Source organism: Vollenhovia emeryi, unplaced genomic scaffold (assembly GCF_000949405.1).
Source record: "Vollenhovia emeryi isolate VEMERY1.0 unplaced genomic scaffold, V.emery_V1.0 DF939205.1, whole genome shotgun sequence".
Classification (NCBI taxonomy): Eukaryota; Metazoa; Arthropoda; class Insecta; order Hymenoptera; family Formicidae; genus Vollenhovia; species Vollenhovia emeryi.
In genome coordinates this window covers 828,727-851,715 of record NW_011967161.1, presented here as the reverse complement: position 1 = coordinate 851,715, position 22,989 = coordinate 828,727, and the positions used below count along the sequence as shown (strand labels likewise).

Genomic DNA, 22,989 nt, shown 5'->3' with positions numbered 1-22,989 from the left:
CAAGAAAGCAGCGAGACATTTTTCTTCTGACGCAAAGGAGGAAGTGAGAAAAAAAAAGAGCAACGAGAGGGTGTATGCATGATTGCATATCTCGAATACAACAATGAATGACGCAGAAAGTGAGAGGCGGCAAAAGAAACAAGCTACACAATGATGAAGCATTATAAATGTTTTAACATAATGCCCTAAAAGAAACTGAGGAAAAAAAACATAGCCACACAGCTTCCAAGATAAAGTCTCTCCAAGAGAAGGAGCAATGTTGAAACACGTGAAACGTTTCTTAAACCTTGTTCGCTGTTAGACAAGCTCTTTTTATACGTTGCGGTGTTTTAATCGTCTTCTATCGGTTAATAAATATTTTATCAAATATTGTGAAATCCATCACGTAAAAATGGTGCCTCTCCACTTCGCCTAATCGTTAAGTGCGGCAAGAAATTTTTTTTATAAACAAAGATATTGTTTTCTCCCCCCTTTAAACGCAAATTGTAATTCTCTACGAAATCTCATTTGTCCCGCCACGTTCGGTTTCCTCATTGCGAGAGTTCGCCATGGCGCGTCGAAAAGTGTAGCTTTTATTTAGAAAGCAGGAGTCAAATACTCTTTATCCGGAAGTTGCGAAAACTCTTACAATCGCTTTCTTGCTTAAAAAGAAAGGAAAAGGTAGAAACCAATACTACTTACGCGGTTCGTTTTGCGGTCGTTTCACGATGAGAGATACAACTACAACATGCCAGACGTCTTTATAAGCGTTCCATAAGGATTCTCATCGATTTGGCACAGACAACATTTCATTCGGATACCTCTTACCGTAATTAATCCTGGAAACAGTTTAATCAATAGAAACGAATATTGTTTCCTGGCTTGTATGAATAGAGTACATTTGAATAATTATTTAAGCAAAAGCGGAGTATAAAATTTTTACGATTTATATATGCATATAAAATATATGAAATGTATACCTAATAATATCTAATATATATTTTATATTTATAAAAGAATTTAGATATAAAAATAATTCATGTACTGGTGTCCCGAAATTCGCGAATCAAACTACCGTAGCAAGAAAGTTGTCGACAAAATAAATTAAAAAATATTTACATTTTTGTTCTGAGCAGTATATATTTTTTTTAAATAAAAAGGTCCAATTAAATTAAACCTATTATGTCAAAGAACACTGCTCGGAAGGAAAAATGGCAAGTGCGTATTTAATTAATTGTTTTCGACAACTTTCTTACTACGGTACTTTGATTCGCGAATTTTAGTACTTTTCAAGATAAAAAGGTTCAATTGAACTTTTTTGTTTCTAAAAATTGCGCTCGGAACGAAAAATGACACACTTTCTTATTTATTTTTTTTCGACAATTATCTCACTGTAGCATTTTGATGCGCGAATGTCGGGCATCCTGTAGATACAAATTATTTTTATATACAGATTCATTTATATATGTTATATACATATACTACTGTGCCCGAGAGACGCTCATATGTCGCACCTCGTCCGCGCACTCGCGTCCGCACTCCTGCACTCCGGAACTCGCGGAAATAATTAAACTGAGCTCAGGGAAAGAACTGATTCATTCTGTAAAGCCTGTTATACAATACGTCGTTTACCGCTGTCGGATGTCAGGACGTAGCCGATGGTCCAATGGGACAATTTTTTTTTTTAAATCGGCTACGTCCCCACATCCGACAGCAACGTACGACGTATTATGTAACAGACCTAACAAGTGTAGCGAAACAGAAAGCTACGCGTCTCTCAATCTTCTTAGCAACCGTTTGACAACCGCGGCTCATTGTTAGTGAAATACTTTGTGACTTTTTCACGCTCACGGCTGCGTTAAGTTCAATTCAAACGGCCGTATCAGCGTGGGCGTAACAATATATGCGTTATTTTCACACGTGAATGAAGCAGAAACAGCTACTATGCATTATTGAATAGCATTAAGTGAAGTAATTATATGTCGATACACGTAACATTTTTTTTTTACAAAGAATGAAGAACCTGAATCAAGAACGACTTTCACGTTTTCTGCTATTGAATTTTCTCGTCACATTTGTATGCTTATTTATTAAAACGCGCAAAATATAGAGTAAATGTAAAGTACTTGAGCACTGGTATTAATTCGAAACTTTTTATCTCTATATTTTCAATCGTAGATACAGTCTCACTTAAATCGATCCCTACTAATTCCATAAAATTCCGTTTTATAAAACGGAAAATATTTTATTTATACCGTCACATAATCGCAGCTACCTATGTAAGGCTTATGCTTTTTACATTCATTCGCAGAGCTCAGATTTAATCTCTGCTTTTTCGCATCGTGCTTCGCAACTTGTAACAACTGATTGTGAGTGCGTAAACAGGAATGCAATAAAATATTCAACCAGCAAAATATGAACACGCAGTAAAATGAAAATTCAATTTTATGTCTAAAGATAAGTATATTTCCGAGAATAAATATTTATACGGCTTCTTCAAAGCTGCAGTACATAAGGCGCGCATGACCGCATGCGATAAGAACGTTGTTCGTTTCGCGATTTTTCTTTAATAAAGGCTTCAAAGACTCTTAAACTTTCCCGTAAAATTATCATAAAACTAAAGTTCCATCATTACAAATAAATTAATATGGCAACGCCTAATTGATCTCTCACTTTAACTATTTACTCTTTAAGAAACTGTGCGTTTGGTATTCAATAATGTTACTCTACTCGTATGTCGGACACTCATTCGTTGTTTACCTCGCACGTCTTACAATGACAGCCTGTCGCATGGTGTTTCGGATAATTTCCTTCGAGATCTATTTAATCGTCGATGAAACGTCCGAGAGAGCGGTACGACAGGTGGAAACTGTCGAGGAACACAATCAGTGCCACACAGAATCGAGTAACACACGCTGTACGTTTCCGCGTGCGTAGAAAAATTGAAAAAATTGTGCGGATCCTTCGCGAACAGGCGAGGCGACGAGAAAGAGCGTGTCGTCGCAGCACCGGTGACGGCGACGACTACAACAACGCGACGTCGACGTCAACGCTACCGGAGCGACTGGTAGTTCATGGGGATGTAAAGGGGATGCGCATGCGAAGTGTACGCTCTCCTCTCGTGGCTCGCGTCGGACTGAACGCAGGTTCCTTCTACGTAGCACCATCGCCCACCACCACAGATTCGCATTTGATCTCGCATTACTGTCGCGGCCGGATGGAGAAAGCCAGTAGAAGAATTATCGCGGAATAGGGGGAAGGGCAGAAGTGGAATGCACTTTAAAGCCGTCGTCCTTTTATGTGGCTGTGTGCCTTTCCCCGAAAACAATTCGCGCAAATTTGAAATTCAACGCATCCGCGAGTCGGCTACAAAATGCAAATGTATACCAGGCTATTATTATCTAAGTATTTTACTGTGCCGTATCGCGTCAACTGTGCGTCGCATAAATTTTATCGACAAAGAGTAGATCAAGTCGCGATCAAATACACTGAATGGCGCGACGCCGTTATGTCATTTATATGCAAATAAAGTGTGGCTAATTGTATTTAGATGAATTAAATATCAATAGAGATGAAAACAAATTACCGATACGCTTACCGAGAACTGTAATTTATCTACCGCAACAATCTTCAATCGAGCTTTCGCAGAGCTAATAAAAATCCGCGTAGCGTGCAATTGTATTCATCGAGACATTGGCAAAATCAGAAACCATTTTTTTTAATAAAAATACTATTATAATCATTTTCCCACTTGAAATATATGTTGCGACTTTTGTCTCGCGAGATATCTTATAAATTACAGTTTCTTATAAGTATAGCATGACAATTTGCTCACACAAGACCCGAGTGCCCTGTTATAAGAACTATATCCCCCCCCCCCCTGTCATTCTATTTCTGCTTCGCACTAGTGAAGTATATTTCAGCCTTTATGGGAGTGGCTCTCGCTGCTTGTTAGTTTCAGCCTGTATAGTTCCATAAGAATACAAAGAAAGAATTAGGAAATTGGGATACGTCAATTCTCCCCGTAGCACTTGAGCGATAATGAATTGACTCATCTTGTTATTGCGATAAAATTAATAAAGAAAATAGTATGGTAACAATAAACACACACTCGCCCATTAGGAAAAATATCTCGTGACGCAAAGATGCTATTATAAATCTTTGTTCGACGCGACGGTAATGAAACCAATTCCCCGGAAATTTCTTCATTTGCTTACGTTCACCACAAAATAAATATGGTAATTACAGCCATCAAATTTCAGGCAGCCGCTCCCGAACTTTAATTCATTATATCGGCACCGGCGAATCATAATTTATCGGTTCTTTTTGCACGAGAACGAAAAATCCGAGCGAAAGTAAAAAAAGAAAGTACGCGAAAATTTGCCCCAGTGGAGTTGCTGCTACTCCTCGGAACACTCGGATGTTGACACGAATCCCTTATTGCATGATACGACGCATGGGGATTTGCGTAGCTCGGAGCAGGATGTGTATTTGAATCGAATCAGATTCTCTAAGAGAAAAGTTTTGCGAAGTTGTATGGCTAGCAGAGAATATTGCCCCGATACGATTTCTCCTGAAATTTTGATGAAAATCCACGAACATACTCAGCTCTCATCCATTGGTTAAACTTTCAGCACCTAATGCTTGCAATGGGATTACTCGCACGTGGTTTAACGTGAACACGCTCGCGGATGCATCGAATTTGAAAATTCATAGAATAATATTGCTGCTGTATATCCTCGTATTATATTATGAATTTTTGCCACCGCGGGTAGCGATATAATTTTGAATTCATATTGATTATGTGCATTCGTGATTATTCATTATGGTAAACGCGTTATTTGTTCCGCATTATTTTTAGAGTTTTTCGCGTAAAGATCATTGTTGCAAAAAATAAAGCGCAATCAGAATATCCCGTCGACATTCTGTGTATCGCGCTTACAACGTAAAGAGATAAATGTAATTCATACGTGTTTGTACAATAATAATTTATTTAATTTTGATGCACAAGCGTATGTGTATTAATCATGTTAAAACATTCTCTACGCGGATATGACTCCAAGTTAATTACGCGGATAAATCGATTAAGGTAAATCAATACAAATATTATCATACAAATATTTAATAAGGTGAATGAAAAAGAAATTTAATATGGTAGAAGGATAAATTTGCCGATGCATTTGTTTCGAGTGAAACGCTTCGAGGGCATCGGTATCTTGAAACTCGTTTGAGGAAGACGAATGTTTAACGTTCAATGCAGGTCGGCGGTCTTTGTTTAATAAACACTCATTGTTGGCTGTACGAATCGACAAGTTGTTGAAAAGGCGCGCTTCAAGTAAGTTACGCGCGTTACACTCGAGAACGTCGCTAAACAAGAAATTATTTATTTATAGAATTACTTGTTTATAGAAGCTTCGATCAGATGGTCGGAAACCTGTCTCTCTTGTCTTTGTCGTAGTTTAACCAAATGGATAAAAAAACTTAGACAAAAGTTTATCTATTATTATGCCGCATTATAGAGCATCTGTCATATATGTACAACATTGAACTTCTAACGTGCATTTGATGTTATCACATCGTATGCCATTTAGCATAGTCTTTGAACTATTTATTACTTCCATAATTAAATTTCTTTTGTTACACATTTTATCGACGCATAATAAAAACGGAAAAAGGCTTTTTTTAAAATCTTATACCGCTAATATTATTTTTAAACCGATGATAATCTCTATTTTAAACCGACGGTCTTTTGCGTTATTTATAGAAAATTTGTCAGCGCAAGTGGGTGATCTTTTTAATTTAAGTTAATGCTTTTATTTGTTTTCACATTAACATTAGTTAACGTTAAGTTAAAATTAAGTTAATTTCAGTTTCAATCGCGAATATATCGTCGGATCGTTTTTTCTTTGTCCAGTGCTTTTTATCAACGAGAAATTTTTTGTGAATTTCATTGCATTTCTATTTGCTTCATGAAACTAATTTACTACCATGAAATACGAAAGATAACATGAAATAGCGTTGCAGAGTGAAACGAGTTGACTCAAGCACGATTCGCTTCACTTCATAGTGAATACATTCAGTATTTCCACTGCCAGTATTCAAACGACGTTTTAGGCAAATGTTATAAAGCGGCAATACTACGTTTCGCCATCCTAAATTCTAAACCGTCTCGGTACTTCCGGTTTCTATCGTGATATCGTAACTTTACGGGATCGGTCCAACATAGCCGAAAGAGACTCGGTATAACGAAGCCAGTAGCTTGCAAATGAACACTTGTCGCTTCAGCATATACTGCTAAAAGTAATTAACGAAAGCATCGGTTCTAACTGCATATTACCTATGACGTATATGATTTAAAGCAGACAGAAATCGAAGAGCTGTGTTTGCTTCTGTTTCATTTTTAAAGGGAATATTTTATATGCAAAAATGTTAGTCCTTGCGCGAGAAACAATTATTCATTGACATGCTAATAAACAAATAAAAATTCGGCGTCTATTAATTTCGATACAATACTTTGTCGCACTTAAAGTATGTTGAATAGTAATAATTTATTAAATAGTTATTCAAACGATCATTCTAGTCTTTACATCATTTTATAGACCGTTTTGACTTTAAATATTGTAATATTTTAATATTATTTGATATTTACATACGATTTGTACAGCAGCGTGACTTTTTGCACATAGACTATTCCCTCGTGACTACAAATATTATACGTGCAAGTTATTAAATGCACTCTTTTCCTCGAGGAATCAATTGAATGTGAAATTGAATTTGCTGTCGATAGGCTAAAACATAATGCTTTAAAGAAACAAATAAGAAAATCGATAATCTCAACGGAGAGATTTTCTCATTTACATGAAGATGAAGATTTTATTGTTCGGAAATAACGCCCTCCGTCGCAGTTCCCATGTAATTAGAACGGAGCAAACGCATGTAGCTGAAAGTTATTCTAGTTTATATAGCAATCTGTTAATTGTCAACAGCGGTCGTGATAATTGTTGGTGTACGTCGGGTCGGTCCATTTAATGCATCAAGAAAGTTTTGCAATATTATTCATATATTATTTATTTAAAATGTTATTTGCACGTCCGTTATGTAAAACTAATATTTACGTCACACTTGTCGACTGTACTGTTTTACTGTAAAATATCGAATGTCGCTCTTAAAAGTTTTCATCCTCCGAAAAAGCTGAAGGAACTTCGTAAATAGACCCATTGGCAAAAACGGAAATATGAGATAGGATAGGAAGTTAAAAGGTCACAGTGTAATTTTACTTTCAGAAAAATGACTATGTAAAATCGTATTCGTCTTTGAAGCAATGTAAATTTGAAACGCCATAAAATTAAGTCGTCGTCCCGGCGTATTTTGTAATACGCTACCCATCGAGAAAGTTACTGTTAAACGGACTTTGTGTCGGAAATTGTACGTGACTTGATAAAGCTTTTTCTACGCGGTATTAGAGTGGTATAAGAGATATTTCTCACGAATGGATGGATACTTCCAATTATCTATATATACGTGGTTTACACCTACACGAGGGGAAATGGAAAATCGAGCGACATCCAGCCAGAACTGGAACACGGAATGGTAGAAATAGGAATTTGTTACTCGCCTCGACATATCCCGAGGTGATTTATACGACAAATGTCGGGATAGTGTTTTCAGCCGAATGGGATGGAAAATCAGGGGTCCAGCCTTAACTCGCTGGAGATTTGTCGTGGTGTATTATTCATTACTTTTAGTTGAGAAACTCGGGCGAAACACCCTCCGAAAATTATCGCTAATCCGTTATTCAAAGCAATTAGAGCCAAGGCACTCTCGTTAATCGCTCGTCCATCACGTTTCTTCATTCGTTTCGGTTTTGTATTCGCTTTTTACGAGAGTGGAAGTTGTAATCTTCAGCGAATGTCAGTTGCAATTATTATAAATAATTGTCTTATATTCACGACTATGATGGCTATATAATCCTTGTGATCGACCAGATATTATGAATAAATTAAATTAAACAAATTTATAATTCGTAACGTTCCCGTATTCTATCGAACATAGGAGATGCCATGAGTCTTCTAGTTCTTTTCAACGTATAATACATACAATCTGTGCGGCTCTAGTCAATTAGTTAACACATTCACGATGGTCACCGATAACCGACACTGAATTTCTTCTTTACGTTTTGTCGATGGTGAGTGACTGTCAAATAAGTATCATCCTTTTATGCAACTCAATTCCATAAATTAAATATCTCATTGTTCTTCCTCTAACATAAAATCAATTAATCCTGTATGAATGGAAAATTAGGTAAAATACGCCTGGGGGGTGAAAGCGTTAAGTAATTGCACGTCGAAAGAATATTTCTATCTAATAAATAGCCTCTATATGTAACATCTCTCTTTCTTTCGCACCAAGCACCTTGTCGGATTGTGAAGCTGGATACTCTTTTTTTTTTATTCGCAGAAAGGAGAATTCTTAGAGACATTTTCGCTCCTACAACGTCCGTACGTCTTGTTATTGCGTACTGTGCATCGTAAATTCGCTGTTCCGCGGATGTGTATCCAGATACGACGCGTACGGTCACTGTCGACGCGGAAATTTATTGGGACGTGTTGCACAAGTAGATACACGCGCTTGTCTCCGGATGTCACGCACCTACGGCGGATCCCTAATATTACCGGACACAAAAGGGCGTGAATTATTTGCTCGCACCGGGTGCGGGATAGACGCATTGGTCGTCCACTCGACTGCTGGATCCTATATAAATCCCAGGAAAATCCCCCGGTGTCACGGCGTGATCCGCGATTTGATACCTGATCAGTGATTTACTGTACAAATCCTTGGCTACCTTTGTACTCGAAATTCGATGATCTTGCAATACTGTGGAAACGCGGTTTATGGCTGTCTGCTCATTCTCCAGGGAACGATCGACGAATCGGATTCGCCACGAAAGCAGAGTGTAAAAAAAAAGATGTGATAAATTATTTATTCGCGGTGGAAAATTTTTCAAGAATTTTCTCGCAACTTTAAGCAAGACTGACAATGAGTATAAATACAAAAGTCTAGAATAATTTTTCGAACATTGACGTCATTAGGTGGCGAACGTGGCGCAGAGAAATGTGCGCTGCTTCGTAAACAAATGAACGAAAAGACCCGAGTTGAAATCCACGAACATCTATCCTTTTAGGGGTGCAGCCCTCCAGATTGGAGGTTCCCTTCGGCAAGGGTTAGCAGCCTACCGAAGATGAAGAAAATGCTCCAAGTACCAGTTTGTTCTGGTACAGAATTGGTACAGAACGAAACTGGACAAAACAGGCTTTTAAGCCTAACACGAAGAGGAAGAAGAAGATGTCATTAGTAAGCATCGCTTCTAAGTTGTAGCTTGTTATTGCGATTACTTTGTCACAAACGGTACAGATCTTTTATCCTAAAGAGATTTCCCGTGTTTCTAATCTCACTTCCTTGTTCAGCAGCGTTAAGGATTAAGTAACGTTTAGAAGCAACGTTCTTTTCTTATTAAAACTTACAGATGCAGAAGACTCGAGCGCATGTTCACATGTTAATCCTCTGTAAACTTTTATCGATTAACTACGCGCGATATTAAGTTAATTAGTTTTCAAGACAAAAAAGTTGTATGTAAGTTGAGCTTCGAGTTTATTATTCGTGGTGGTGGGTCGAAATATTCGCAACTTCTGACGGCAAAATTGGATTGTATGCACATTGTACGTGGAAGGGCGGAAAAGTTCACACGGATATCGCAGATGGGATACCCACGAGCGGTGTATTCGGGATTGTCAATAGCTTTTAAATCAATACTCGCTACTGCGAATAGCTCATTCCGTGTCGTCCGGTTTGTTGTCGATATTTTTCTAGCGTCTTGTTCGAGAGAGTTCTCTCCCGCCCTTGTTTTTTTTAAAACGAAAGCCACCTCAGATTTATGCGACTTGGGTAGACGCTGAAACTTTTAGCCAAGCAATTTATCACCGTGCGAAAATTTATGCAATAAGACGACTACCCGACAAGGAAGAGTAACCGTTGTAAACAGCAAATCGGAAGACCCTCTTTTCCCAAGTTGAACACGATTCTCGATCTTCGCCGCGCTTTCCTTTTCCCCAAATTATCGACCGTGGGATTTCTTTAGTGAAAACAGGTGTACAGATGCAATTATACGAACAATGTGTACACATGTTGTGCCGTAATCTTAGCATAGCGAGGTTGAAGACTGTTTGCTGACGACGAAAGAGAAATAATGCCTCGGAGTAAATTTCGTGTAGTTCTACAGAGGGCAGCCAACTTAATATTCTAGAAAGCAGACTCCTTATTATAAAAATGAAAAAACTCGTAAAATTTCTTTAGTGAAGTCAAAGTGAAAAGTTTTCCACAAAATGAATAATTACCCCGAGAAATTCTTCCAAATCGCTCCAAGTTGCTTTCTGTCGCAACTCATTAAGAACTTAATTTTTTTAATCTATTAGTCTTTTACCGCTTTTTACATTGAATAAATAATAATCCGTTCCCACGGAAAGAAACAAATTAGCAGTTTTGCTAAAATCTGATAAATCGCGAGAGATGAAAATGTTAAAAATAGTTACGTAACACTGACGCTGCGCCCGTTTTGAAACAAATGAAAGGAACTCTCTCCTTGTGACGTTATGTAATACAAGAGTAAACTAGTTTGCATATTTAATAATATTTTCCACGATCAACTTGTAAATAACTTGTCAAAATCGGCTGACGCTGTAGTATTTCGCACATTTTGCATGCGAAAAGCCCAAAGCAAAACCAGTTGGACAGTAAAAATCAATATCGCTTGAGCTGTGAAACTCGATAACTGATGACAGAGATCGGGGTCGTCAAACACAGTCGCGAGCATGAAATTTACACGTCAAGGCGCGATATTGACTAACTTTAATTGCTCTTAACTTAAAAATTATTACAACCTTGACCCTTTAGATGTGTTTCTAACCTCCGCTATATAATTTCAAAGTATTGTACGACAGTGATTGTGCGACGCACGTATTATTAGAGGAAAGTCCCCTACTATGAGATAGGATCCTAATATGGGACAGCGGAGTTTTTGTTAAATTATTGGCATCATCTATTGGTGTCATCGCGAATTTATTGCCCTCGGAGTGAAATCCGTTTAGCGGAAAATTTATGGTTAAATTGTGTAATCGTTGCGAAACAAGATTTGTGATGGAATTTTGATGTTGAAAACCTGCTATGTCATACTAGAGGACTTTTCCAAGTAGAACATATTAGTCATGGAAACATCAAGACGACATCATTTTTTAATAATTTTTTATGCATCAAAATAGCCCACCGAGAGCACCTATTTGTGACATCGTTGAGACATCAAAATGTTGCAAAAGTGATCTTGTTTTACAAAGCAAAGTTAATTAAATATCATACGTTAAAAATAAATTGAAGTAATATAAAATAAACATAATATATGACTGATCATGTAATTCTGTAATGTCGATCATTTTATGACTTAAAATGCACGATTTTAACGTCACATTGACGTTTTCGTGATTGACTTGTTCTACTTGGGTTCCTCTATTACTATTGTATTTTCAACAAATGAAATTTACTACAACGAGTCGCTACGTTTGTTTCACGAAAAGCGTGATTTTTACAGCAAATTTGCATAAAAACGTACAAAAGCAAACCTAGGTAAAAAGATTTTCGTCAAATATTTTACGGGTATTCGCGTAAATAATACGTGAAGAGATTTTAATTGAGGACGAATCGAAGGGATGAATGCTATTAATTGCAACGTGCGTAATGATCAGCGCCCGTCAATTTGTGGTGCGATAGTCGGTGACAATGTAAACAATTTACTCGAAAAGTGCCTCAAATCCGCTTTCGGTTCTGAATACGGGCTAACTAATCGCCGATAATTTCAAATGTCAATTGAACGTTTTAACACTGGAACGGTCTAGACGGAGTCACATTCAAATATTTATTCCGGAGTTTTCCATCGGTTCAGTCTCAGCAGGCATCGCCATTTCGCTGAGCGCAGAGGACGCAGAAGTATATTCGCCCGGGGAACAAGAAAAATTTAAAATTCGTGACGCGCGCATCGCACATTTAATACAGTGTATCCCGCTGATGTATTGTTTAACTATGAATAATTCACTCTTCGGGTGCGCGCCGATCTAATCCCGCCACGCTTAACCCGCTCCGCTAGCGATCGCTAGCTCCCCGGCCTGCGATCGTGTCGGGGACGTTTATCTCTTATCCCTTTGATTCCTGAATTATTCATGACAGAGCTGCGACCAAAACAAGGTGTCGCTCGCTCGGCGCAAACGGTCATGACGGCATATTTGTAACGCGGACAAGACGCGATAATTCATAACGCGCTTTGTCCGCCCGCGGCGAAGTGTCATCCCCGTGAACCGTAACGTCCGAATGACAACGCGCTATTTTATGCGAAGAATTCTAGTAAATTAATCGCTCGAGCGTAGGTTCTTGCGCTACACCGAGCGAGTCTTTTACTTCTGTTTGCTTCCTCTCGAGCGTTCTTAGCTACCGACATGGAAAAGGTTACAGAAGTAACGTACAGGGCATAGACATAGTCAATATAGACTGAGCATTTCATTGAATAAGCTGAAGCTTGTGAAGAGAGCGACAGAGGAGTTTTAAGAAGACTTTCTTTCCTCTGTCTCACCATCGAGACAAAGGAGGCACAGGCACGATTCTTTTCTTTTACGATGGTGTAAGACAGAGAAGGAAAGTCTTCTTAAATCTCTCTCTCTCTCTCTCTCTCTCCCCCCCCCTCTCTCTCTCTTCACAAACTTCAGCTTATTCAACGGGACGCTCAGTCTATATTTACTATGCCTATGGTACAGGGTGTTACAGCAACATACAGATCAGTATGACGGGTTGCCTATTCCCGCAGGCGCGCACGATACCTGCACTATCAGGCAACCCGTCATACTGACCCGCTGTAACACCCTGTATGTATGTACATGTCGGTATATACTTATATATAAATCGGTGGAGGATTGCCCTGTCACCGAATTGGAGCTCTTGGAGAAAATTGAAGTATACAGGTTTCCCCGTTCTTAGCGTGATCCAAAATCAACGGCGCGGACGTGACGAGAAAGAACCTATGGTTCTCTCTTACTTTTGTCGCTATTTCTTTGTTACATATGACGTGTTTTTTTATCTTTGCATATTTTTAACGAGAACATTTAAATAGTTAAAAAAATATAGCAAATACCTGATATTGATTTGTAAAATAATTCGTTTAATTATTCAATAGGAGGAAGTTTTGTATAACACATCCTTCTATTAGTTATTGTAATATAATAATAATAATGTATATCCGACATATCTGACAATATTGCTGAATATAATGACATGGCTTTGAAAACCGAAATTATCATGTATGGTGTAACAAAAATGATATCGCGATAATATAATATATAAAATATTTGCAGCAAAATTTCTTTATATCTTAAAATACTGAAGTTTGCACAATTAGCTGTCTTATTTTATTTGTGCTGATTTATAAGAATTTGGTATTACACACAAATAAAAATAAAAAATAAAGGTAGAAGCAACAAGTAAAAAATAAAAATGAAAATAAAAGGATGTTTAATTCTCCCAAATTTAATACCCCCGACGTGAGTTTTTATTTTCTTTATCCTATAAATATTGAATCATATTGCATAATATTAATTATTGGGCATCACCCTAGTAGCACAATATAGTGGCGCAATATTGGGAGATAATATAAATCTAGTATTTTAAATGTCAGTCCAATGTTGGATAGTAACTAACGTGTCTATTTAGCAATATTGGTTTAATATTGTATTAATATTAGACCACTATTCTAATTACATTGTTAAATATTGGTCAGTGCACTGTTTGTAGTTGAACATTGTATATTTTTAGGAATTTGTATACATGCAAAGAAGTAATTGTATGCACAACGTCAATTTAAAATAAAAAGTAATTTATCACTCACTGATACGATTCGCGACAGCAGAGTTGTACATCGTCAACTGTATATGTCAAACTGTAAAAATACAAATATGTATATGATTATTATAAAGTAATTATGTAAAATCGAAATTATTTTATTACATATTTTTTATATTTTATATCTTGCAAAATAGGTATTTATTTCAATAATTATACAACACTCAAAAAGTCTTCCTTTTAAATATAGACTAACAAAATTTTATACGTATGGTTTTGTCTCTAACACTTATTCGAATCTTCGTCCGAATCATTTGAATAAATAAAGTAAAAACATAGAACAGATGCTTTATTTTGTACAAGTAGCAAATAACATAAGAAGGTAAGACACTTACCTCACCATTTCTCCGTCGTTGCCCGATGCCTCCTTGGCCACCTCCTCCTCTGAGATTTCCTTGTGGCACTCACACAACACTCACTCGCGATAATCACCGATCGCGCGAAATTTCGGACACTCCCGTACGCGATGTGAGATACCGCGAAACGCACGAAATATGAGTAACAAATATCGCGTGACTTTCTGTCATACAAATTACTCAAACCAACAACTTGCATTTTTGATTCGGAAGAATGGATAAATCACTTTTGAATTGACGATATAAAACGCAACGCGAGCATCGGAAGCATAATCTGCGGTAAAGAAGTAGTTATTAGTCCGCAACGAGACGATATTTTACAATCTTTGTCATTCAGTCTAATCCTCGAAATAAATTATGCGAGCGAAGTTTCCAGCGATAAATAGGTGTTATTAATTGCAACAGTTAATCAAGATAATTTTCGATTACATTTACATAATGTAACAACGTGCGATAAGCGACTTTCTTTACTTTCCGCCCGTACGAGTCGCTAAAAAGGACAGAGCGAATTACAGCGCGAATGCCGAAGTCGCATAAATTTCTCTTTTTTCCAGAAAATCGAACAGATTACACGAAACCGATAGATAATTAAAAGTGCGGTGCGTAAACGAAATGTAACCGCGACAAAGTACCACGGTTAGATGAGTTAGTCTCGTGAAATATCTATAATATATGCGTTGATAAAGAGCCGTCGCCTCAACATGCAATTCGTTTCTCATTACAAGTTGTAGAAAGTTAATAATTAATCGAGGAACGTTACTTGTTACTGATAAAGGTGTGCAAATCAATAGCGATTTATCCCTGCATTCATCGCGATCGAGTCTTGGAAAACGATAACACAAAAGTAATACCACGCACGGAGCGACTCCCGCCACTGCTTGCCGGCTCGGCGTTCGGCGAGCGAATGAGAGCGCGTCGACCTTCAGGTAAACATTGGCCCGCGTAACGTCGTACGATACCGCGCCGAGTGAAAAACAACAAAAAAACGTTGAGAATTCGTTGTCCCGCCTACGTAATGGAAAATTCCGTACTTAATAATTTACGTTACTTTGTTCCGTGACTGTTACTACGTTTTGTGTATTATTCTGCGGACTTATTGGTATTGATTAAATTAACGATTAATTCTGTTCAATCGAGACTATGTTTCGAAACAAAAATCGTTGTTACTTAAATTCTAATTACTAAGATTAGACATTTTACCTCGATATATATTTCAAACATGTATATTTCTAAATTGCAAATCTTTATTTACTACGAATCTAAAAGAGAAGCGAAGCACACCGCGCTTCGAGAAAACCAATCGGCATCGTGGAAAAATTGCCTCAACTGTTCGATATTAACGACGCTCGCGCTAGTAATGTCTCTTTTTCTACAAAGGGAATAATTCAACTGCTGATTTGATATTTTAATTTTCATTGCAAGAAAGCAACTGTAAAGTAACGATTCGTTACTTTTCGCGTAACTGTAAAGCCTCGTCCACATAGAAGTCTTAAAGTCGTAGTCGTAAGAATAATCGACTGCGATTGGTCAATTCTTACTTTGCGACTGCTCAAGCGACCATCGATACAACTGTACGACCATTGTAGACAGAACCGAGAATCATTGTAGCGGAGGCTTTATGGAGTCTACAATGCGAATCGCAGAGTCGTAGTCGTAAAAATAATCGACTGCGATTGGTCAATTCCGTTGGACACATAAGAATTGACCAATCGTAGTCGATTATTCTTACGACTACGACTCTGCGACTCGCATTGTAAACGCTGCATTACTTTAACACGTTACTTTTCAGAATTGGTGACTCGTAACTGTAACTACAGTTACATTTTTAGCGAAAAAAAGCTGCGACTGTAACTAGACACTTTTATACAGTAACTTTCCCAGCCCCGATAACATTACATTTATAAATTACCTCTCAATATTGCGCCGATACTTTGTACTACAAAAAGAACCGTAATGATATCCGGTACAAGCCGGGGCTAGGAGCAATCTCGCGCGAGCAATGCTAGAACTAAGTAATTTTCCGGCGAATATCGTCAGATAATCGTACGACAAGATTCAATCCTGTCGCCGGGCAAACGGTACCGTGCAATTTTACTCACAGAAGACTGCCGGGCGGAAACATACAGGATCTTCCGCGAAGAATCGCTCGTGTCGCGGGTTGACGTTGATGCCGTTGATACCGTACCACCGCTGCGCAAGCGCCATCGCCGCTGCGCAAGCGCCATCACTGCCGCGCATGCGCGAAAAACTCAATCACCTGCCAGCACACCGATCCGACCGCGCGGCACCACATGTTGACGGTAAAATGGCTCTGCCCGTGCCCTGCGTCGCTGGTAAGCATTTTCTCTCGACATTCGCGCGGACACGCGAGCGACTGTCGATCGCCAGATCGCGAGGCACCCGACGAGGAACTCGCTAACGAGGGACGCGCGCCGCCGCATGGGCGAACGTCCGACCGGGGGTCGCTCGCTGCAGCAACACCGTGCTCGCGGCGAACGTGTTCGAACGTGCGTGCCTCCGACGGCTCGGGATTATTCGCGACGGCAACGGCGTACGACGCTTATCGTCGTTGCAGATTACACGAGCCGTGAAACGGTACCGCGAGACGTATTTACCACGAGATTCGGTATTCTAACCTCTAACCTGCTGACGTGCGCGTGTGTGTGTGTACGCTCTCAAACGTCACCGCCGTGGCGAGGTCTGCGGGAGCGATAACGGTGGGAAGAAAGAAACGTCAAAATGTATACATTGTCGTGCGTCCCTCGGAGACAGAGATTCTTCCTTTTTTGTTTAGCTGCGACTTGTTCAATTTACCAGGCGAATACTTAGACACTACCTGATGTACATACATCTAACAGATTGTCTGATGTAATAGACAATTAGACGCGCGATTGTTGTTGTTACGTGCAAGAGAAATATTACTGTATTTTACAGTGAGAGGGTCCAATGGTATAAGTCTGGCGTACGGCCCGCCGTCCTACGAGTCAGTCAAAACATTTCCCAAAGATGACGGCAAGAACTGCAAGGCCATGCTCTTTAGTCCGGACGGCCAGTACTTTGCGTGGTCCAACGCGTCTAAGGTTACTGTCGTGCTGTGCAAGACATGGCAGATCGTCACGGAAATACAACGGCCTAAGGTCTGCGCTCTGAAATTCTCCAGTTACAGCACTTACCTCGCGACTTGGGAGCCGTCCTTTGGTGAGTGACGCAAAATTTTGTGGGGTACGGGCAAGAATTGTGTCGGTTTCGTTGCGTCCACAATTGGAAACGTTGACGTAATTTCAGTATCGAAAGAGGAGCCTCATGGATCGGAAAATTTCAACATATGGAAGACCGAAACTGGTGAACTAGTCCAGCACATTATCCAGAAGAGGATGGTAGATTGGTAATGTATAGCGCACTGATTATCTCAACCTGCTCCTTAATTAACCCGGTTGCTCTTCTGATTGATGTTAAAATCTTCAGCTCAAGCCAACGGCACACGGTACTATTTTTCCTACTGGATTGCTTACGAGAGCCAATCGGGATGCAGAGTTTTAGATCAGGTGACTTGAAGCCAAGTCCTGGTTGGCTCTCGTAAGCAATCCAGTGGGGAAAAATAGTATCGTGTGCCGTTGGCTTTAATTAAAATGATGATAAGCAGGAATGAAACAAATCAACTTCATTATTGTAATTGATGCTTCTGTTGTCAAATGTGTATGTGATGCATGAAAATGATTTTTGTTTAAAAAATAGGGAGCCACAATGGTCGAGTGACGAGGCATTCTATGGAGTACTAAAAGGGGGAAATGTACTATTGTACGAAAGTAACAACCTGAATAGATATGTACACAAAATATGCAAGGGCAACATTGCAAAATTTAGCGTAGCGCCTGGTAACGCTCCCTATCATATCCTCTGCTACATGCCAGGTAATTATGCCTGTTTCTAGTGTTGTATTAAGTGTACTGTAAGAATTATTAATTATAATATGAGTATTGGAATATGGAGATTATTTTACATCTTAGAGATGTATATACAACGTAATAATGAAATTACAAAATGTGGCATTCTATGGATAAAAATATGAAAAATCGTTTTCTTAAATTAATTAAACTAATCTTTATGTTTATTTAGTTAGTATATAAAAAATAATGTTTTAACTGTTGATTCAAGTAATTTAGAAATAATACAGTTGCATTGGCTGCTTTCACATTATAGTTTATAAGATGTTTTTCAGTTTTACTTGTGTAATAATAATAATAATGTTTGTTTATTGACCCTTGCGGGGTCAACAAAAACGGACTTCCGCTCCGTTCATAAATTTCAGCCTTAAATATTTTAAACGCTCGCACGAGAGAGAGAGAGAGAGAGAGAATATCATACTTCTCCACATTCATTCTTCCCTCACTCATCCATCCATACCTCCGGACCTCCGTTTCCGCCATATCCTCCACACTTTCCATAGTTTTACTCGTGTATATATGCATTTTACATAAATATAATAAAAATAATGGAACGATTCGAAAATTGTTCTGATTATATATTATTTAATCAAATATCACGGTAGTGTCTCGCGCCAAGCACAAAAAGGAACAATAGGAAGCTACACTCTCCATTTAATATCACTTATTTTACACTTTTCAAATCTTCTTTAACACTTAATTTACATATATTGTTTAATACATGTTATAGAAACTATTAAATATCTTTTAAATAAATAGTCTCCTGATATATAATTTTAGGAAACTCTGGTCAACCTTCCTTCGGAAGATTATTTAAATATCCCAAGTTTGAGATTGGAGAAGCGATTGCTAGCAAAAGTTTTTTCCAAGTAAAATTTGAACATATCTTAATCATTAAATACTAATGTTTTTTTATTTATTTTTATCCACTATCGTGCCTTTTTTAGGCGGACAAAGTTGATATGTATTGGAATCAATGTGGAACAAACGTCTTATTAATGACTAATACAGAAGTTGATAAAACTGGTGCATCGTATTATGGAAAACAGACATTGCATCACCTCAATACAAAAGGAGAGACTACTATGGTTATGCTCAGTAAGTCCAAGCTAAACCATTGGTTTTTACTTAGCATTGAAAGTTTAGAACGTGAGACTAATTCTAAAACAATATTGTAACAGAAATTCTTCCAATTAGGTAAAGAAGGTCCTATACATGCAGTAGAATGGTCTCCCAGAAACACAGAGTTTTGTGTGACGTATGGCTTTATGCCATCTAAAACAACATTGTTTAATTGTAAATGCGAAGCTGTCTTCGAGTTCGGCATGTTGTATAGAAACAGTATATATTACAATCCACGTGGCAATAATATCCTTTTATTATCTTATTTAATAAATCTACACAATTATATTAGGTCTATGCACAAGTTTGTACAGTCGAGTTTGCGAGTCAAAAATTTTATTTTAGGAATTTGTCTGCAAATTTTGCTTTTTATTTTTGTTGCATTTGTATAACTTATTCGACTTTGCGGGCGCGATATGGGAAAACTTTTTTACTTTCGTTCTTTTAGTCGTTTTGCCATCGTTGTTTAAAAGAATCCTGACAAAGTCCACTGTATGCAAATAAAAAGAGAGCAGTAAAACCCAAAAGAAATTTGTCTCACACATGTAGTGAGGGAGTTATGTCAGTAAGCATGTGTGAAATTGGTATGGGCGCTTCTGGAGTGATAATTTTTATTTTGACAAAAAGTAGGTTGATGACTTTTTCACTTTAAATATAGCGACCGACACATTTATTTGCTACCAGAACATTGGTAGAAAATTGTCGAAAGTGATGGAAAATACTTTGGATAAGAAATATTGTAAACTTTTACAAGAATTTGAATTTATCAAAAAACCTTAAACACTTGTGCATAGACCTAATATCAGCTATAATTCAATAGTTTTTAACGAATAGTATTCATAATAGAAAATAACAGTATTTGCTAAAACTCTAAGTTATTCAGTTATGCATTAATTTCCTTGACTACTGTGTACTATTGCTCTTGGCTGGATTTGGCAATCTTAGGAGCGGCATTGAATTATGGGACGTTATTAATAGAAAACTTATTGCCAAAACTGATGCACCAGATACTACACTGTTACAATGGTCGCCAGATGGTGAACATTTCATGACTGCAACTACAGCACCTAGATTACGAATTACTAATGGGTAAATAAATATATATTAGAAGAAAGTAAGCTAGGTTTGAAGATTCATCTGTTATATTAATTAATATGCGAGTTAAATTATTAGATTTAAAATCTGGCATTATACCGGCTCACTAATATATCAACGACCATGGAATAACCAAGAAGAACTTTGGGAAGTTACGTGGCAAAGTTTTCCCTCAAACATTTTCCCACAGAAACCCATTAGTTATAAAGCAGTTGAGGGTATTGTAACTAATCTTAACCAGTCACAAGGTAATAGCCAATTTCCATGATTTTTAAAAATAAAATATTTCTAGACGTGATTTCAAAACAGATGCGACAATTACACTTGTATATTTGTAGCACCAAAAGAAGCATATAGACCACCATGTGCCAGAGGACAAAATATTACCTTTAAATTGCATGATGACCTTGAAGCGCCTTCCAAGTCAACTGACTGTAAGTACACATATGTATGTGAATGCATATGGAAAAATATCTTATTAATAATTTGTTTATTTAATTGAATTTGTAGCCAATCCATCAAAAGCTGCATTGAAAATGAAGAAAAATCGGGAAGCAAAAAAAGCTAAAAAAGAATTGGAGTCTAATAATCCTACTGTCAATGAACATGTCACAAGTACAACAAGCATAAAAATGGAATTGACTGATGATCCTGAAAAAAATAAAAAAATAAAGAAACTAACGAGCGTGAGTATATCACTTAAGTACCTAATTGTTTTTCTTAAAACGTTTCTTCTTCTATCTCTTACATTATTATTGGATTAACAATTTCATTTTTGTCATACAGAAATTAGATCAAATTTCTAAATTGAAAGAGCAATTAAAAGCGGGAAAACAATTAGAAATCAATCAATTAGACAAGATTAAAAAGGAGGATGAGTTGCTAAAAGAACTGGAAGAACTTACTTTATGATGGATCATTCAAGTGTCAAACAGAATGAACTTGATAAACAGAAAAAAAAACTGTGACATAACTTTCTCGAAATAAAGTGTTTGCAAGAGACAAGTGTGAAAATCAAATCGTTCATCTCTGCAACTCGTAAAGAAAACGGCGAGATCATGCGAGAGATTTTGGATACGATCAAGCTCGGAATCTCTCTTGTCCAGGTATCAGTGAATACTGAATCCAAGAATTGTGTTCGTACGCATAAATAAGATGTTATATTAATTTTAATCAACACAGAATTCTGCTAATAGTACTGTATTCAGTATTATTAGGGGACTACTTATGTACTTCCTGATTTTGTTATACTAATATAAATTGAGGGATAATAGTGGAGATAGCTGCAGTGTGCACTACCAATCTTAACCAAAAATCTTGAACCATTGTGTACATTCAAATTATTATCAAATTAATGAAATCTGCTTGTTGATTAGCTGAAAGTTCGCTACTAAAAAATATTGAAAATTTATCATATCTTTTCTGGCAAAAGATGTGATAGTGCGTTGCCAACAGTACTACTGTTATCACAATTTGTTCTTTCTCTTTCATCTCTTTCTGTGAAAAATTAATTCTAGGATTTGTATCGCATAACAAATATGTTACAGTAGTTGAGTTTGCATTTAAATGCCTTGTTCTTCTTGCATTAATAAAAGCATTACATAACGTAGCCGTTTTTAATCGAAACATGTAATGTTCAGATAAAGACGTCGGCTACCAGAAACTTTTGTATACTTAAAGTTTATTTCAATATATATTTTCATTTTTATTATATACTGTAAAGCCAGTTCTTTTCTATGCGCGATATGTTTACTCAAATTGCAATCTTTTTGCATTATATCAATATTGGAATACAAATTTCTCCTGTATTTTTCAACATCTATGGACATAAGCACAATTAGTGTAATTGTACGTATTATTAAGTATAAATTAAGTATAAGTAAACTGGGACATTTTTTCCAAAATGACGAAATCTATTTAGAATGAACTATACTTGGAGAATACAATAAGAACTGTGTATCGATAAGAAAACCCATTACTATATAGACGGGAATAGTAATTACGAATGTTATTGTACAGTGACATGAGATTTATGGAAATAAATTCTTAAAGAAATTGTTGATTGAGTATCAGTGAGACATGCCCTACTCAATTTTTAAAAAAATAGAATAAAGTATAAGAACGCTCTGTATCTCGGAAACCTACTTCACGAAGCGTCGCGTATTCGACTTTACTTTTCAATATAAGAATGATAGTTTATATTCGCGCGAGTTGCTTCCGCTACAAAGAGGCAAGAATTATATGAGAAAATAATTCGCGCGAACGACGCACCGTAAGAATTAAAATAGCGTATATATCGGGAATGAGTTTTCGTTCGCACTTTCTACATTTTTCTCTCTATTAAAATATCCTTATATTCCACATACAAAAGTGTTGTGAAAGCTACGAGAATAAGAATAGAAGTTTCTTTTGTCTCGTTCTCCATTTCGTAATTGTAAAACGTGGACAAAGTACAGTAAGAAAAGATAACAGAATAATTGTTCCTCGTAAGACGACCTCGACCAAAG

At 37.3% G+C, this 22,989-nt stretch overlaps 2 protein-coding genes across 13 annotated transcripts in view; one reads left to right on the top strand and one right to left on the bottom strand.

Moving 5' to 3' along the window:
- LOC105561630 (somatostatin receptor type 2-like) overlaps window positions 1-16,490 on the bottom strand; it is a 75,845-nt gene extending 59,355 nt beyond the window's left edge. For 5 of the 12 annotated variants that reach the window (XM_012011777.1, XM_012011781.1, XM_012011776.1 and 2 more), the window contains exons 1-2: window positions 2,740-3,100; window positions 682-818 (exon numbers count right to left, since the gene is read on the bottom strand). The gene's annotated coding sequence lies outside the window, so the exon portion shown is untranslated. Of the gene's footprint in view, window positions 1-681; window positions 819-2,739; window positions 3,101-16,420 lie in introns of those variants that run through there. The other 7 variants (XM_012011783.1, XM_012011787.1, XM_012011782.1 and 4 more) reach the window with 6 other exon arrangements.
- Window positions 16,491-16,550: 60 nt separating this feature from the next.
- Window positions 16,551-22,540, top strand: LOC105561629 (eukaryotic translation initiation factor 2A). Its single transcript, XM_012011775.1, has 12 exons — window positions 16,551-16,654; window positions 17,256-17,519; window positions 17,607-17,706; window positions 18,057-18,232; window positions 19,046-19,134; window positions 19,213-19,363; window positions 19,463-19,633; window positions 20,302-20,476; window positions 20,561-20,730; window positions 20,821-20,916; window positions 20,993-21,168; window positions 21,269-22,540. Exons 1-12 carry the CDS (start codon window positions 16,558-16,560, stop codon window positions 21,392-21,394), a joined length of 1,791 nt encoding a protein of 596 aa, XP_011867165.1. The 5' UTR covers window positions 16,551-16,557; the 3' UTR covers window positions 21,395-22,540.
- Window positions 22,541-22,989: the final 449 nt, after the last annotated feature.